This window comes from Mesocricetus auratus, unplaced genomic scaffold (genome assembly GCF_017639785.1).
Source record: "Mesocricetus auratus isolate SY011 unplaced genomic scaffold, BCM_Maur_2.0 Super-Scaffold_2245, whole genome shotgun sequence".
NCBI classification, from domain to species: Eukaryota; Metazoa; Chordata; class Mammalia; order Rodentia; family Cricetidae; genus Mesocricetus; species Mesocricetus auratus.
Genome location: NW_024429180.1, coordinates 42,845,075 through 42,860,251, shown reverse-complemented (window position 1 = coordinate 42,860,251; position 15,177 = coordinate 42,845,075). Strand labels below are relative to the sequence as shown.

The window sequence follows — 15,177 nt, the reverse complement described above, 5'->3', positions numbered from 1 at the left end:
ATAATAATAATAACAATAATGACAGCAAACATTTATAAAACACTGCATACCAGACACCATTCTGGACACTTTTGTACAGTAAATTAGTCAGCCTTCACTACAGTCCAACTAAAATAGTATATTATCATTCTTTTTTTTTTTGTTTTTTTCGAGACAGGGTTTCTCTGTGGCTTTTGGAGGCTGTCCTGGAACTAGCTCTGTAGACCAGGCTGGCCTCGAACTCACAGAGATCCGCCTGCCTCTGCCTCCCAAGTGCTGGGATTAAAGGCGTGCGCCACCAACGCCCGGCATTATCATTCATTTTTACAGATAGAAAAACTTCAGAAAGCTGAAAAAAATCCAAGTTTGAATACAAGCTTAAAAAACTGTAAGAAGAAACAGTTCTGATATATTATGCTGACTTCTCTTGAGTACATTATAATTACACTCATACTACCTCATATCATTAACATTATACCTTCTGCTTGCATTATCCCCCAGTAATTAGGAACTTTTCACTCTTATTATGTGAAATACTAAAAAGATAAATTCATTTCCTAATGAAAGCCAAAAGGCAGGGAAACAGTTAATGATCTTCAGGTGATAATATAGTAATTTCTAGGCAAAAATAATTTGGCAAAGAAAGGTTATAATTAGAAATCTTGTGATTTGTAAAGCTTAATTTAACAAAAAGTGTTGGCCAATCAGCAAAATACACGGAATCATTAAGTCCCTCAAAGGTCGAACTTGGAGCATGTGCCCCAGCAACTTTCTGGAAATTTCCCAAGGAATTGGAAAGCTACTTTAGGATAAAACCGGGAAACTCGGGTGTTTCTTCTAAGATACTTAATCATATTTAGTCCCATAATGCTTTGTTTAGTCTCTAGAGTACACATGAGGGATGAGAATGCTTGACAAATCTAACTGATCTGCTACCATTACTATTTTAGTGTTCATGAATAACATAAACTTTCCAAAAGCCTTTGGAAAAATAAAAATTCATCAGGTCATCTCAAACTGAAAACTCAAGGCAAAGTTAGTGGTGGCTGATTTCAAAACGATAACCATCACAATTTCTCACCTGCTGGTGACTCTTTGGTATCATTGTCTTTAGAGTCATCTGCTTCTGGGCTATCATAGTCACATGACGGACTAACTGGTTCACAGGGTTGAACCGTCTGCTCATCCATAACTTTAAGTAGTAAGAAGGGAAACAGATTTGCGTTAAGTGAAAATAAAACTAGTTCATATTGCGATATGCTTAGGAAAGAAAAGCTGAACCAGTAATCAAAAGAAATTCTACATTCAATAAGAAACATCGTTTAGTATAAAAACCAAATAAATTTGCTAAGATTATAAATTTACCAGAATAAAATAACATACAAACTTAAAGCAAAATACAAAGCTCGATTACAAAGTTACACACCCCAGGAGTGGTTCCCACCGTGATTTGTATCGAAGTCAACTTTCATCTAGCACTAAAATTCTAAGCAGCATATACATTATACTCATATAAGAATGCAAATCTAGGTGCTGGACACATGGGTCAGTAGCTAAGAGCACACATTGCTCTTGCAGAGAATTCGGGTTTGGTTCTCAGCATCCACACTGGGCAGTTCACAACTGCCTGCTATAGCTCCATCTCAGAGAGTCCAATGCCTCCCAAGGACCTGTTCTTCCATACACACAGACACACATGCATACATAGCATTAAAAATAAAAGGTAAACCGCTTAAAATTCAGATAAAGTCGTGTATACTCAAACATTAACCATGTTAAGAAATCAAAGTGAAGTTATTTTCTCTCTATTATCAGCAGCTACAGGGTTGATTTTAAGAATTAAAGAGAAGCCCCAAAAAGTAAAAAGACTGAAATTTTCAGACTTGTTCTATTAGCTATTTTCTACTCAAACTGGGGTGAAAATATTGCAACTTAATTTACCTCTGAAATTTATTTTATAAGTCATTGCTATGGTGACTCTCACTATTCAAAGAATAGGTAGGACTACATGAACTTCCCTCTAGAGAAATTATCGTCTTCTGTCATGGGATTTCTTTTTTTTTTTTTAATGTGTACCGAATCCAAGCATTATGCACACTGGTCATGCTTGCACAGCAGGGATGTTGCGGCCTCTTTGAAGCTAATTTTGTGAGTGTGTACCTTTTCCAGCTTCTTCAATGACTTGCCTCACTGCTTTCTTTAGACTGTTTGCCCGCAGCATTATTTCCCGGGGCTTTACGGCTTTCTGGGAGGAGGGTTTTGCAATGTCATTCACGAGCTGGTCCTTGCTTTCACCCAAGGACTCTTCACTGGAGGACTCTACAGCATCTTCTTCAGGGATCGCAGGGCCGACCCCAGGGGGGACCCGACTGGCCTGAGCGTCTGCGTGCAGGGCTTGTAGCAGCTGTTCGAGCTTCTCATTTAGCACTGAGCACTAAGAAAACCAACAAAATGTCAACTACGGTGACCAGAAAATAAACAAATAGCAACAACAGTGATGAGGAAGACATTCAAATACATTAGACTGGCAGACATAATATTTTTTTTTTTTTTGGTTTTACAAGACAGGGTTTCTCTGTATTGTTTTGGAGGCTGTCAGTCCAGCGTGGCCTCGAACTCACAGAGATCCACCTGCCTCTGCCTCCCGAGTGCTGGGATTAAAGGCATGCGCCACCAACACCTGGCATATAAGATGTATTTTTATGTAAGACAAATCTTTAATGTGCTTAATCACTGGAGAGGAAAACATCACCATTCAAGTAGCTATGGTTTTTTTCTTCTGTAGATGTTTTGGGTGGAGAATACATCTATTTTTCAACTTAGAGAAGACAGAAAATGGCCTTTAAATAAGTGGCTATTAATGTACAGAAATGCTTACTGTTAACTGACTGATAAAGACCTACCGTATGTATAAAAGTCCAACAACGCTCACAACTCTGACATCTACCTATTGATTCATCCTTCCTGACCACTCAAATTCTACAGCAAGGTTTAAAGTTTTTTTGAACAATTCTTATGTATATGTTACTTTTGTCTGAATACATGTATGCATACCGTGTTTGGGTCTGGTACCCACAGAAGCCAGAAGAGGGTCTTAGGTCCCCTGGAACAGGTGTTGTGGATGGTTGTGAGCTACCATGTGGGGGCTTAAAACCAAACCTGGGTCCTCTGCAAGAGTAGTCAAGTGCTCATAACCACTGAGCCATTTCTCCAGCCTCCACGGGTACAACCTTCCTTAGAATGCAACCAGGACTAAGCTGAAAGAGATACAGTACCCAAAAACACCGGGCTTTCTTTTAAAGTCACTGACTTGGGGCACCCTTTTTAATATCATGATTTGCCAGCATGGCTGAGCTGAAGCTCTGTCAGTGCTCACAGCACTGCGGAGTCCAAGAAAGAACAAGAAGGAAAACGCACAGGAATAAGGAGGGCAGAGAAGGGGGCGGGGACTCAGAAGAAAAGCAGGCACAGAGGTCTTCAGCTTGTCTTGGTTTTCTACAGGTAAAGAAACATTTGGGATCACAACTGTTAACGCAAACCCCCAACCTCCACAGAATTCTTGGCCTATCCCCTCTCTGCTTCTCTGTCTTTGGTGAAAAGCCAAGACAGGGTCACAGGAGAAGGGCTTCAGAGGCAAACATGTGGCTAAGAGAAAGTCCCTGCCTTCTGAAACTCTCCATAGGGAAAGAAATGACCCGAATACCTCAGTGTTGACTTCAATGCTGCTGTCATTGGTACACAAGAAGGGTTTTATGTGTTAATCTTTATCCTGTCACTTTGCTGGAAGTATTCATCAGCTCTGAGAGCATTTTGGTATCATCCTGAGAGTCTCGAGTAAAGAATAACATAGGGCTGGAGACGTGGTTCAGTGGTTAAGAGCACTGGCTGCTCTTCCAGAGGTCCTGAGTTCAATTCCCAGCAACTACGAGGATCTGATGGGATCTGATGCCCTCTGTTGGCATATAGGCATAGATGCAAACAGAGTACCCGCAATACACAAAATACATATATAAATAAATAATTTAAGAAGAGAATCATAACATCTGCAAATTGGGACTGTGAATGGCCATCTATGGGTGGGACATTTACATCAACCCCACCCAAACCCCCAAGGCTCAGGAAACAGCGCCCCAGAAGGGAGCAGAAGAAGGAGAGGAGTGATGGGTTAATGGTGGCTTCTAGACATGACACAGCTGTTACACACATGAACTCAGCAGCTGTGGTTATCTACACAAGACCTGCATAAAATCAACAGTTAAATATTCCAGCACTGAGGCAAGGATGGGTTCTGGTGGTCCCACCCCTATGCTAAGGAGCTATTGGCAGCTAATGACTCCTTGGGGAGGGAGAGCCAGTTTCCTTTAGGGCTGTGGCCATTGATGGATTTCATGTCCCAGGGGATGACCTCACACCCATGTCCATGTGAGCAGTACTAACTGAACTCAGTGTGATTATAAAAAATGTGAAAGGAGAACATGAAATTGGAAAGGAGATGTGGTGAGGATAGGGATCCCAAGAGGAATTAGGGGTGGACATGATCAACAGGCAGTATGTATGGGTATAAAATTTTCAAAGACTAAACAAAAATTTAAAGGAAGAAACTTTGTTTCCACTTGATTATTTTTTCTTTCACTCAACCCACTAGCTACAGCATGAACTTTAGGGAGAAGAATCCTTCACAAGCCAAAAACTATCCAAGCCTTATGTAAAAAGGCCCTCTAGTGAACTTTAAAAATATAAAGACGCTAGCTTGTAAAGTCAGTATGCTATTCTTAGCACCAGAAAGCTCATAAAGGAGAAAAAATCTGTAAAGGCATGAAAAAAAAAGTCACGAAAGAAATAGAACTTTGAAGGCCACATGGACTGGCATCTAGAGAATGGAGGACTCATGCTGGGAAGTAGCTGGGCCACCAAACCTTGTCTGGCATGGGGAGCCAGGCCTCACCCAATGGGACCACTGGTCCCACGACATCCTCTGTTGGGCTGACTGCATGTCCCTTTACGATGTCAGTCACTGAGAAAGGGATCTGAATCATATAATTTGGTTTGCTGACTACTCTCCAACAATGCAGCTTTAGTGCATACTAAAGGATAACCGTAAATTAGAAGGTGTTTTTGCAAATCCTCATGACTAATTTAAAGATCATTTTTTCTCTTTAGATATTTTGGCAAGAGCACAGGGCAGCAAGCTTTAAGAACACAGCACGAAACTCATTGTGTCAATAAACATCCTCCAATGCTTTGGTGTGTCCCCTTACTTTATTGGCCACCGCTTCAGCTACTACTGTATTTTCCAGTGTTTTGTCCTGTGCCTTCTCCACTTTGGCAACGAAGTCCTTCACTGTTTCACAGAGTATCCTTTGAGGAAGAGAAATGGCCCTGTTTAGTCAGTGTGCTGTCATGCACAAACGTATTTATAAGTAAGTTACAAGTAGGCAAACTCAAAATTTTTTTTACACAAGACCACACTTGTATCTGTGTTAATGTATCTTGGATACATTTAGGACTTGCTAAGTGAAAAGAGAATATACGAGTAAGCCTGGTTCTCCGCACTTATCGCAAGACTGCACTGAACCATTCTTGAATGCTTAAATGAGCCTTACGAAGAATACTTTCAGATCCCCTAAAAATAATGTAGTTTCTTCCATGACTTAGATCGTTTTCCTCATATAGAACACACAGGAACAAGTTCTCCGCTATCTACAGGGTCTACTGGTCTACTAGTCAGAAAACGGACATCCTGACAGCACACTGCTCCTGAAGAGGAGGAATGAGGATGCGCATTGTTACCAACCATCAGACACTCGAATTGAGTTATGTTCTCTGTAAACACATCTATTTTCCCCCCTTAAGATAACCAATACAATAACACACAAGCCTAACCAAATTGAGATCTCATTAGTGTCAGCAATATATGGTTTACTTGTTTGTCAGATACCTACTGGGGCCAGGGGAAGAGTAGGTGGGTTGAACCCAGGACAAGAGAGGCACTAGGAGTGTGAGGCCTGAGCAATCTGCAATGTATACATTCTGTAAGCAAAACAACTCATTAAACAAACACAAACCAGCCAGCATGCTACCCATCTCTCTCTGTAGCAACCACAGCGGTCTACTGCCTGGGGCCACTTCCCCCTTTCTGTTCAGTGCCGTTTCCTGTTCTGTATGGATGCATCCTCAAAAGCAGCTGTTACTGCATTTCTGCTATCAGGAAACTTGTTCCTCATGACTTATTTTGTGTTTTTCCTTCGTTACAAACTAAGCATGTACTACACCAAAATCTGCATCTTCCTGCTCGGTTTTCTGCTCTCCTTCTGATCTTCTGTCCTATCTTTTCCTTCGCTTCCTGGATAATAGTGGTATATTCCATCACCTATGAGTTGAAAATTTCAGCTGGCTCCGCCCCCTTCCCCTAACTGTCCCCCCTCGTGATGTGAGTACAGGATACTTGAAAGTAAATTAGAAATTCCACATTCGGAATAACAACATTATCAAGCTTTGGCTCCATGTATGGGATTAACTTCGATAAAATCTGATAACTTTGAACTAAAATATGATTATGTAATTTAAACATGCTGAGAAATGTCATTTTAAAGAATCTTGTTATTTTCCTTTTAGAGATGTAAAGAGTTGCTAAGTAGAAATGTGGGGGGGATAATAAATTACGATGATATAGGATTTCCATGTTACAATTAATCATTGATATTTTCCAAATAGACATTGAAACTCTAAATACTTTTTACACAATATGACAAAAACCATTCAAAATAAGCAGCAAACTATATGCCCCTGAAGAGACTCCATGCGGATGCTAATGTGACTAAAATCAAGTTCAAATTATTGTATTTAATTCTTGAAGTTACTTCACATATACTCCTAAGGAAAATCACCAGAAATGGCGTCACTGCCAACAACACCCTTCCCTTTCACGTTCTCACATAAGTAAGCACTTCCTTCACGTCAGCCCCACAACTCACTTGGCAGATGATATGACCACCGCATGCTCATCGGAATTGAGGATTTTCGTAAGGTGATTCGCAACAGAGTCTTCATAAATTGTCATCTGGAAAAGAAAACCCTTACACTATATAATTACTGTTGATGTCTATACAACCTAGTTATGACTGCTTCAGAAATGTGCTGCTCATACACATACAAGGCAGGGCAGAGACTGTCATGAAGTGTGTGTGGGGGGAAATGTCATGAAAAGGGGGGTCGTTATGCAAAAAATATATTGGGGGTCATTATGCAAAAGAAAACTTCCCCTGACTCCCATTTTCAGGTTTTGGAGTTCTTTACATTTTTGGAAAATCATATTAAAAATATAAATTGAAAAAATATAAAATGAATTACATATAAATATAGTATGACTATATGAAGCACTATTTAAAATGAATACAGCAAAAGCCAGACTAGTGCAATCAAAATATGGATGAAAACCTAGAAATCCAAGTAGAATAACCCCATGGTTAACATTCAGTTTCATCATGAACCTAGAGAATACAACCGGAAACCAAACACAGGATGGCTAAAATGCAGACAGCATCCAGGGGGAACCTCATAACCGGCATAGCATGATGGCAATATGAAGCTCTCCTCCATAAAAACTGATGATAGGTCCTAGGGAGCTCCTGGATACTATCTGTTAAAGCTGAACATAGACAGACCTAACATCAGAGGACCAAGAAACTCGAGTTCTACAAAGACACCCCAAAGAAACAGATGTGTGTTCACCAAAGGACATGGGCTAGATGGATGTTCACAAGGTGTTGAAGGGAGTGTATTTGCTCCATGGACACTGGGAAGGAGAGAGTCACAGTTATGCCACCACACAGGTGAATCTGACAAGCTTAAGGCTGGGTAGAAGGAACCAGAGCAAAAAAATCACGTGAAATGAATTCCATTTTATATTCTATTTTTCTATTCTCCTAAACCAGACAGAATTAGTATAGGTTGTGGTCCAGACAGTGGTCATCCATGAGAAATGTGTGGGGTGCACGGAATTTGTGTTTTGTGACCCAGGTGTCAGTTATGGAAGGTCTGCCTAATTTGTGAAAGTGTCCCAAGCTATACATCTAAGATATGCACACTTTTCTGCCTATATATTACACTTCAGTAAAAAAAAAAAAGACTTTTAAAATTTCAATTGTGGAGCCATACAATCTGGTAAGTAACCAAAACATTATGTCAGTAAATACTTCTCCCAGACAATGAAACACACTACAATCCCCAATGTCCTAAATCCCTTTTCCTCTTGCTCTAAGACCATAACATCCTATTGATATATAAAAATATGCCCAGTATTTGAACAGTTTCATGCACAGTCTTCTGGTCAGTGTTTTCCTCAAGTGCATTCCATGTCAGAAGCCAGAATTCTCCAGTAGGAACGACGGCCCCACTCAAGCTGGTCCCCACATTCCTTCGCCTTGCTCAGACATCTCGCTCTTACTCGCCCGTTAGCATTGGTTACGCAGAAATATCGGAAGTTTCAGTAAACATTTCCCTCCACAATGCCATTCTGACCAGCATCTTCTCCAAGAGATCTCACTTTAAATTTACAGTCAAGTCCATCCACCAGCAGCTAATTTACTACCTCACCTCCTTCAAATGTAAACCACACCTGGAAAAGTCATTTAACACCATGCAGCCACAGGTCTCCCTACCTACACAATATTTCCCTGACCCTCTAATCGCCTGGTGTCAGCACAAAAATCTGTGTCTTTAAAGATCAGGACAGTGAAAACACAGCTTTTAAAAATGCAAAATAGGGCAATATTCTTCATCTTACTCTCTTCACTGCAGCGTGGATAATATATGACATGGGTAGTAATGCTATGAATAAGCGCACTCATTAGTTTATTAATTACTGTCATTTAATTAATGATACTTGAAGCCTCTATTTGTTCATGAAAGATAGTAAAAGACCAAAAAAATATTCAAAGACAAAAATATACCTCTTTATGAGGAAAAAAATTAATCTTTACATCCCAGAACAAAATCTATAGATGCCCCATCTTAATCTTCTACAGTGTCACTTAGCAGGGACGTGACTTCCTTGTTTTGGAAAAAAATAATAACATTTATGAAAAGTGCTACTGAGCGGACTGGCTTCTAGAAAAACAGCCATGCTGGATACAGTCAGAATATTAGAGCTGAGAGTTTTGCTGTAAATTACACAGTAAGTATATTAACCTCAACAGTGGGAGGCCTGGCTGGGCATCATCTCTGCCTTCCACTTCATATGTTTACTATTTTTGCATATTTTAGAGCATTTTTAATGCTTTCATATCTGAAAAATACACTCATTTTCTCTAAGCAATGTCCCTTGTTTCTGTTTGCCATGCCTTGCATTAGTTTGACAAGATAATAATTTTCTCGATGGCAAAAAAAAAAGATTTAGGCTCTAAAGACGTGAGTTTTCCTCGAGGGAAAAACACACTGTTGTAGATCAAAAAGTCTTAATGAGTCAGATAATCTCCTGGAAGGCCAGACTGTTTTAAATTTCCACTGCTCTGAAAATTTTAGACATGGGTGGTCTGTAACAGGGGTAGCAGGGACTGGGCAGCGTTCCCTTTGCTTGCTCAGCATCAGCAGGCTTAACACGGGTCTGGGGTCTATTCAAAGAGCAGGCACACTAAGAGAGAGACTGCATGACTTTGCACCTGGAGTACTGGGTAGTGGGTGGGAGGGGTTTAATGGAGTTGGATTAACACCCACTAATCAAGCAGATGCAAATGACCAATGCAGAAAATGAGTGAAGACTCACTCGAGGCTGCTATCTGCTGGCCTCCTGGGTCGGGAGAATGGGACCTCACACGCCTGGTGCTTTACATACATCTGCACCATGAAACCTCACAGCACGGTGGCCCATGTCACAGACGAAGTGGTGAGGTCCGTGGAGGTCAGTGACTTAGGGTTCATGGTCATAGGACTCTAACCTTGATCCTCGGGATTCTTTACTCTGGGAGAGAAGACTGGAGGCAGTCAGGGACACCATGAAACAAGCATGTCACCACTGCCATCTCTCCTGTTCCCAGGATACCCCATTCCGAATGGTCAGTAGATAAAAGATTCGTCTTACATAAAATCCTCCAGATGCTTCTGGGGGTTCAGGAAGTAGAGACGCCTTCGCTGGCAATTTGAGTTCATACGTCATTATACTCCACCTAATAAGAGAAAGTCACAATAAACTATTTCTATCTCGTATACATACATATATACACATATTTGTGGTCTACGATTCTATTCTATCTTAAACCAATGATGGGACAGAAGCAAAGCTGTGATATCCCATAACAAACTGGATTTACAGTGTAAATTTTCCGCATCTCACCAATCTCCAGTTAACCGCATCCAAACATTCCAACACCGGGTCACAGCAGGACAATCTGGTCATCCCATGACTTATTGCCCTTTTTACAAAGTTGATTTTTGTGTGTTCATTGGTGTTTCACCTACATGTGTGTCTGCGTGGGGGCGTCAGAAGCCCTGGAACTGGAGTTACAGGCGGTTGTGAGCTGACATGTGGGTGATGGGAATTGAATCCAGGTCATCTGCAAGAGCAGCCAGTGTTCTCAACAGATGAGTCAACTCTCCAGCCCCAATTTAGTACTCTTGATGCAATGCATTTTAGCCTTTTCTTTTCTACTTTCTGAATAAGGCTCATTGTAAAGTACTAACTAATATGCTATTAACAAGCCACAACCCAAAGTCCTAAAATAATGTCTTTTCATATTACCTATGAAAATAAGCCATTTTACATTCTGCTTCTGGAAAAAGGATGTGGTGTGTGTGTGTGTGTGTGTGTGTGTGTGTGTGTGTGTGTGTGTGTGTGAGAGAGAGAGAGAGAGAGACAGAGAGAGAGATGAAAATGAGATAAACACTCCTTTATTCAAGAAAGAGTAATGCAAACATGTGATGGAAGAAAATTAGTCATAAAAATAAAAATAACAAATTATTATTAATTAATACTTCCAAATCTTAGATCATTTGAAAAAGTAATCAACAGGATAATTCCAGATTAATGTTTAAAACAATTCCAAATTTGGGGAGATTGATGGGCTAGGATATTATTACAGTTTAACAAGATGAGAGATAATGTTTTTTATAGATACAACACATTATAAAAGCAGTATTACAACACATGAATTTTATAAAAAGCGTACACAGCCAAAGATGGAACCTAAAGGCAATTCCTAAACTAGTGGATCATACATTAGTAGAACCTAGTGTATCATTCAGACTAATGAGACTAAGTCTTCTCATAAAAACCCAAATTTCCAGAAACTTCCCCAACAGGCATGTTAGACAGTGTGAACTAAACCATTACTTGTAGCTACTATTCAACTCTCAACATGAAAACATAAATAAGGGTTGGGGAGCTGGATCCATGGGTACAGCACTTGCTGAGAAAGCATAAAGACTAGACGTCAGATCCTCAGAAGCTCTGTAAGTGCTGGGTGGGAGCGCTGGCCTGCCCGTAGTTCCAACCTTAGAAGACGGAGCTAGCTAGCAAGAGTAGCCACCGCAGCCAGCTCTGGGTTTATATGGGAGACCCTGCCTCAGTGAACAAGATGGAAGTACTATCGGGGATGATTTCCAATATCAGCCTCGGGCCTCCATATGTGCACGCAACCAAACGTGCATACACACACTCAATAAAAAACCACTACAAATAAAATCATATAATTTCCCACCCATCCATGCAACAGATATAAATGCCGATCATCTCCAAGTGAAAGGCAGGGGCTACATCTACAAGAGTGAACAGGCTTCTAAATGAAGCACACGAGCTAGCACAGAGACTAGAAATCACACAGGTATTGCTTACATTCGAGGAAACTAAGTAAGAGAAAACTGCAACCAGGAATGTAAAAGCCAAGCTACTTGTAGCTGAACTACCAAAGGACAAGAAGTGGGAAAGGATCCCATTCAAAACCACAACCTGCCAAGCTGCATCTTCCTCCTGGACAGGGAGTTCTGAGGGAACAGGGAGAAGCGGCGGCGAGGGAAGGAAGATTGGGGCCGGGGTGTGCATTAGCACTGGCTGCAAGATGCTCTGGGCTTCGCCGGCATCCGTGTGCTGGGAGGGACAGACTGGATCTGACTGGGAATCTGAGTCTGGACTCTGCTAACTCACCAGCCCAACTGGCTACGTGAGTTTGACCGCGTCAGGAATAGAGATGACCATTTGAGCTCATTTGGGACTATAGGGATGGCAGTATAAAATAAGTACAACACATTCCTACTCCCACTGTCTCCAAAAGTCTGTGTCTGATCTTTGTAAAATAGTCATAATGATGCTCTTACGAACCAAGTCACAGCACAGCTCCAAAATCAAATAAATATTATTGGAAAGCCTAAATAATGCAGAATGTTACACTGACTTTTCACACACCCCCCTTTTTAAAATGGGGCTAGGATCACCTGTTTTTCAGAAACAGTAAACTCACAAAGAAAACAAGATGATTCTGATGAAGATCTTCACCTTTGCTCTGTTGGTTCTGGCACGCCAGGGGATGACGTTTAACCACGGGGTGCTATCTCTCAGCTAACCACTTGGGGGAGTGAATTTTTAGAGAGCTTTTCCAAGGCAGCATCAGGATTGCCCTTTAAATCTCTCCAAAAGAAGCATTTAAAATACTGTGTGAGGGCTGGTAAGATGGCTCAGCGTGTAAAGATGCTGGCACTGAGACAGACAACAGAGTTAGATCCACATGGTTCAGGGAGAGCCAACCCTGGAAAGACCTCCACATTCTCGACACGGCAAATGCAGCAACATGCACACAATTAAATATTTTTAAAAATATTTAGTAAATTCTCTGCGTTGCTTAGTAAGCAAAGCATGGGGCCATTTAGGAATCTCTCTCTCTCTCTCTCTCTCTCTCTCTCTCTCTCTCTCTCTCTCTCTCTCTCTCTCTCTCTGTTCTCTGTCTCTCTCTCAAGATAATTTTATTTTATTCAAATCCTTCCTTCCCTTCAGTTTTATCAGCTTTATTAAGGTAAAAACTGCCAAACAGTATGTATTTATGATATATAGCTGTTGATGTACACAAGTCACCACAACACCTGAGCTGGATAACTGACCCATTTCCACACTGTTATTCCTTTCTGATTCTGTGTGTATATATGAAGTGTGAGTGTGTGCATGTTCACACATGTGAGTTCAAGTATGCTTGTGCCATAGCCTGTGTGTGGTGATCTGGGGACAACTCAGCGTGTTGGTCCCATTTTCCACCTGCTTTGGAGCCGGGTCTCCTGTTCACAGCTGTGTATGCCGGGCCAGCTAGGCTGGCAGCTTCTGGGACTGCTCCTGTGACTTCCTCCCAATTCGCCACGAAGAGCAATGAGATTGCACACATGTGCTGCTTCACTCAGCTTTGAATGGGTTCTGGGGAAGCAAATCCAGCCTTGCATAGCAAGTGCGGTGATCCGCTGAGCCACTTCCTCTGCTCCCCCACCCTTCTCCCCTCCCTCTTTTCCTTTCTTCCTTCCTCATTCCTTCCTTCCTTCCTTCCTTCCTAACACCTTTCAAGGATTAGGCATTCGGACTCTAGCCCCAGCCCAGATTATAAATTATTATGATCCCACTAAGTGAGTGTCACCTTCATGGAATTTTGGATAAATAAGGCTAAGGTTCCACCATCCAGCTCTATTTTTCAGTATGCTGTCAGCAAAGGGATCAAGCATTATAACATTACAGTGTGACAGACAAGGTTACTGTGCTGAGGTTATCACTCATCTTGGGATAATTACATTTTTTGGCTGGTGGCTCCCTGATGCAATTTTGTTTTCAGGAAGAGTTCCACAGATGGCTAATCCTATCAAAGTTGTTTTGATTCATGCGAGCTCAAGACTGTAATGATATTTTGATATTTGTCTTATGCTCTTGGGGGTGGGGTGATTATGACTTACTGAATCTTCTTGTTCCCTAAACCCGAACTCTAAATGCCTTCACCATAGCAGTCAAGCTACAAACACTGTGATTTCGGCTTTATACATGACTATTCCAGGGTTGGGGGGAAGAGGAGGAGAGAGAACGGAGGGGATGAAGGACATAGAAACACATGACAAGTCCTTCATCTTCATGTGTCTTCCAAACAATTCCCTCTCTCTGTCTCTCTGTCTATCTCCCCCCCACCACCACCCAGGGCAAGCACTCTGTCACTGCACGATATCCCAGCCTGGGCAGGACTATGATCTTTTTACTACCCAACTGTTTGAATTAACTCAGAGGAGACCCTGTAGCAAACTGAAATTGACAATGCTTTTCTTAGATTCTGAAATCCAAGATGGTAGGTCTTACTCTTCCATTCATCAGAGGATCTAGCTGCAAAGGTAACTTTTTAGCTCTGGCTTGAACACTGATTAAAAGTGACTGGCATCCCAGGCAAATAGTACACTTCTATAATCCTGGCACTCAGGGATGATGGGATAGGAGATCTCAAGTTTGAGGTCAGGCTGAGCTATGTAGTGAGACCTATCCTCAAACCACAACAAAACACAGATTTGTAACTCCATAATCATTTACATTTAAGTAAGAATTCACTGGAACCATTTTTTTCAGGGTTTCTTTTTTGTCATTCATTCATTCAAAAGCGTCTTTTATTGAGTGTCTACTTTGTGCAGGCTCGATTCAGGATCTCAGTGATGAATGAACAAGACCTGGAAGTTTGGACTTCCAGACTTACAGTTAGCGGAACTGAAAGCATCATGTATCTTGAGGTTGACATTTTCTGAAGGCAAATGTATTTTACCTGTCCAACATTTTGGTACTGGCTCGTTCCAGCTTCTCTAGAATCTGCGGAAGTTGGGTGTCATCGTCATAGGAACCTCCCCAGCCAAGAACTCGAGCAAGGTCATTGCCTGTGCCCAAAGGCAATACCCCAAGCTGGCACTGCAAAAGAATGCAACAGTAACATTTTGAGAGAAGTTGGGAAACAAGGACCTTGGGTTCAAGGCTAGCTCAAGATATACAAGACCCATCTCAAATGCCCCAGTGAACACTTGCCTGTTTGTTCAAGTTCAGTTTATCAATCTCTGACAAAACCCAGCCTACACTTCCATCTCCTCCACAGACAAGAATTCGGAAGTTGTCAAACTTCTGAAATAACCTTAACCTGAAAGTAAAGCATCTATTTTTAGTGTAAGTACATTAAAAAAAAAAAACTTTCTCCAACTACTGTTCATTTTCTATTCATT

General features: G+C 41.3%; 1 protein-coding gene across 7 annotated transcripts in view; it reads right to left on the bottom strand.

Annotated features, from left to right (window-relative positions):
• Dgkh (diacylglycerol kinase eta) overlaps positions 1-15,177 on the bottom strand; it is a 172,780-nt gene that overhangs the window by 46,704 nt on the left and 110,899 nt on the right. For all 7 annotated transcript variants that reach the window (XM_021227669.2, XM_021227666.2, XM_005070936.4 and 4 more), the window contains 7 exons: positions 14,987-15,095; positions 14,733-14,872; positions 10,058-10,142; positions 6,954-7,039; positions 5,238-5,337; positions 2,140-2,413; positions 1,061-1,171 (listed from right to left, as the gene is read on the bottom strand). In XM_021227669.2, the coding sequence (XP_021083328.1) occupies positions 1,061-1,171; positions 2,140-2,413; positions 5,238-5,337; positions 6,954-7,039; positions 10,058-10,142; positions 14,733-14,872; positions 14,987-15,095 (905 nt within the window). The remainder of the gene's footprint in view (positions 1-1,060; positions 1,172-2,139; positions 2,414-5,237; positions 5,338-6,953; positions 7,040-10,057; positions 10,143-14,732; positions 14,873-14,986; positions 15,096-15,177) is intronic.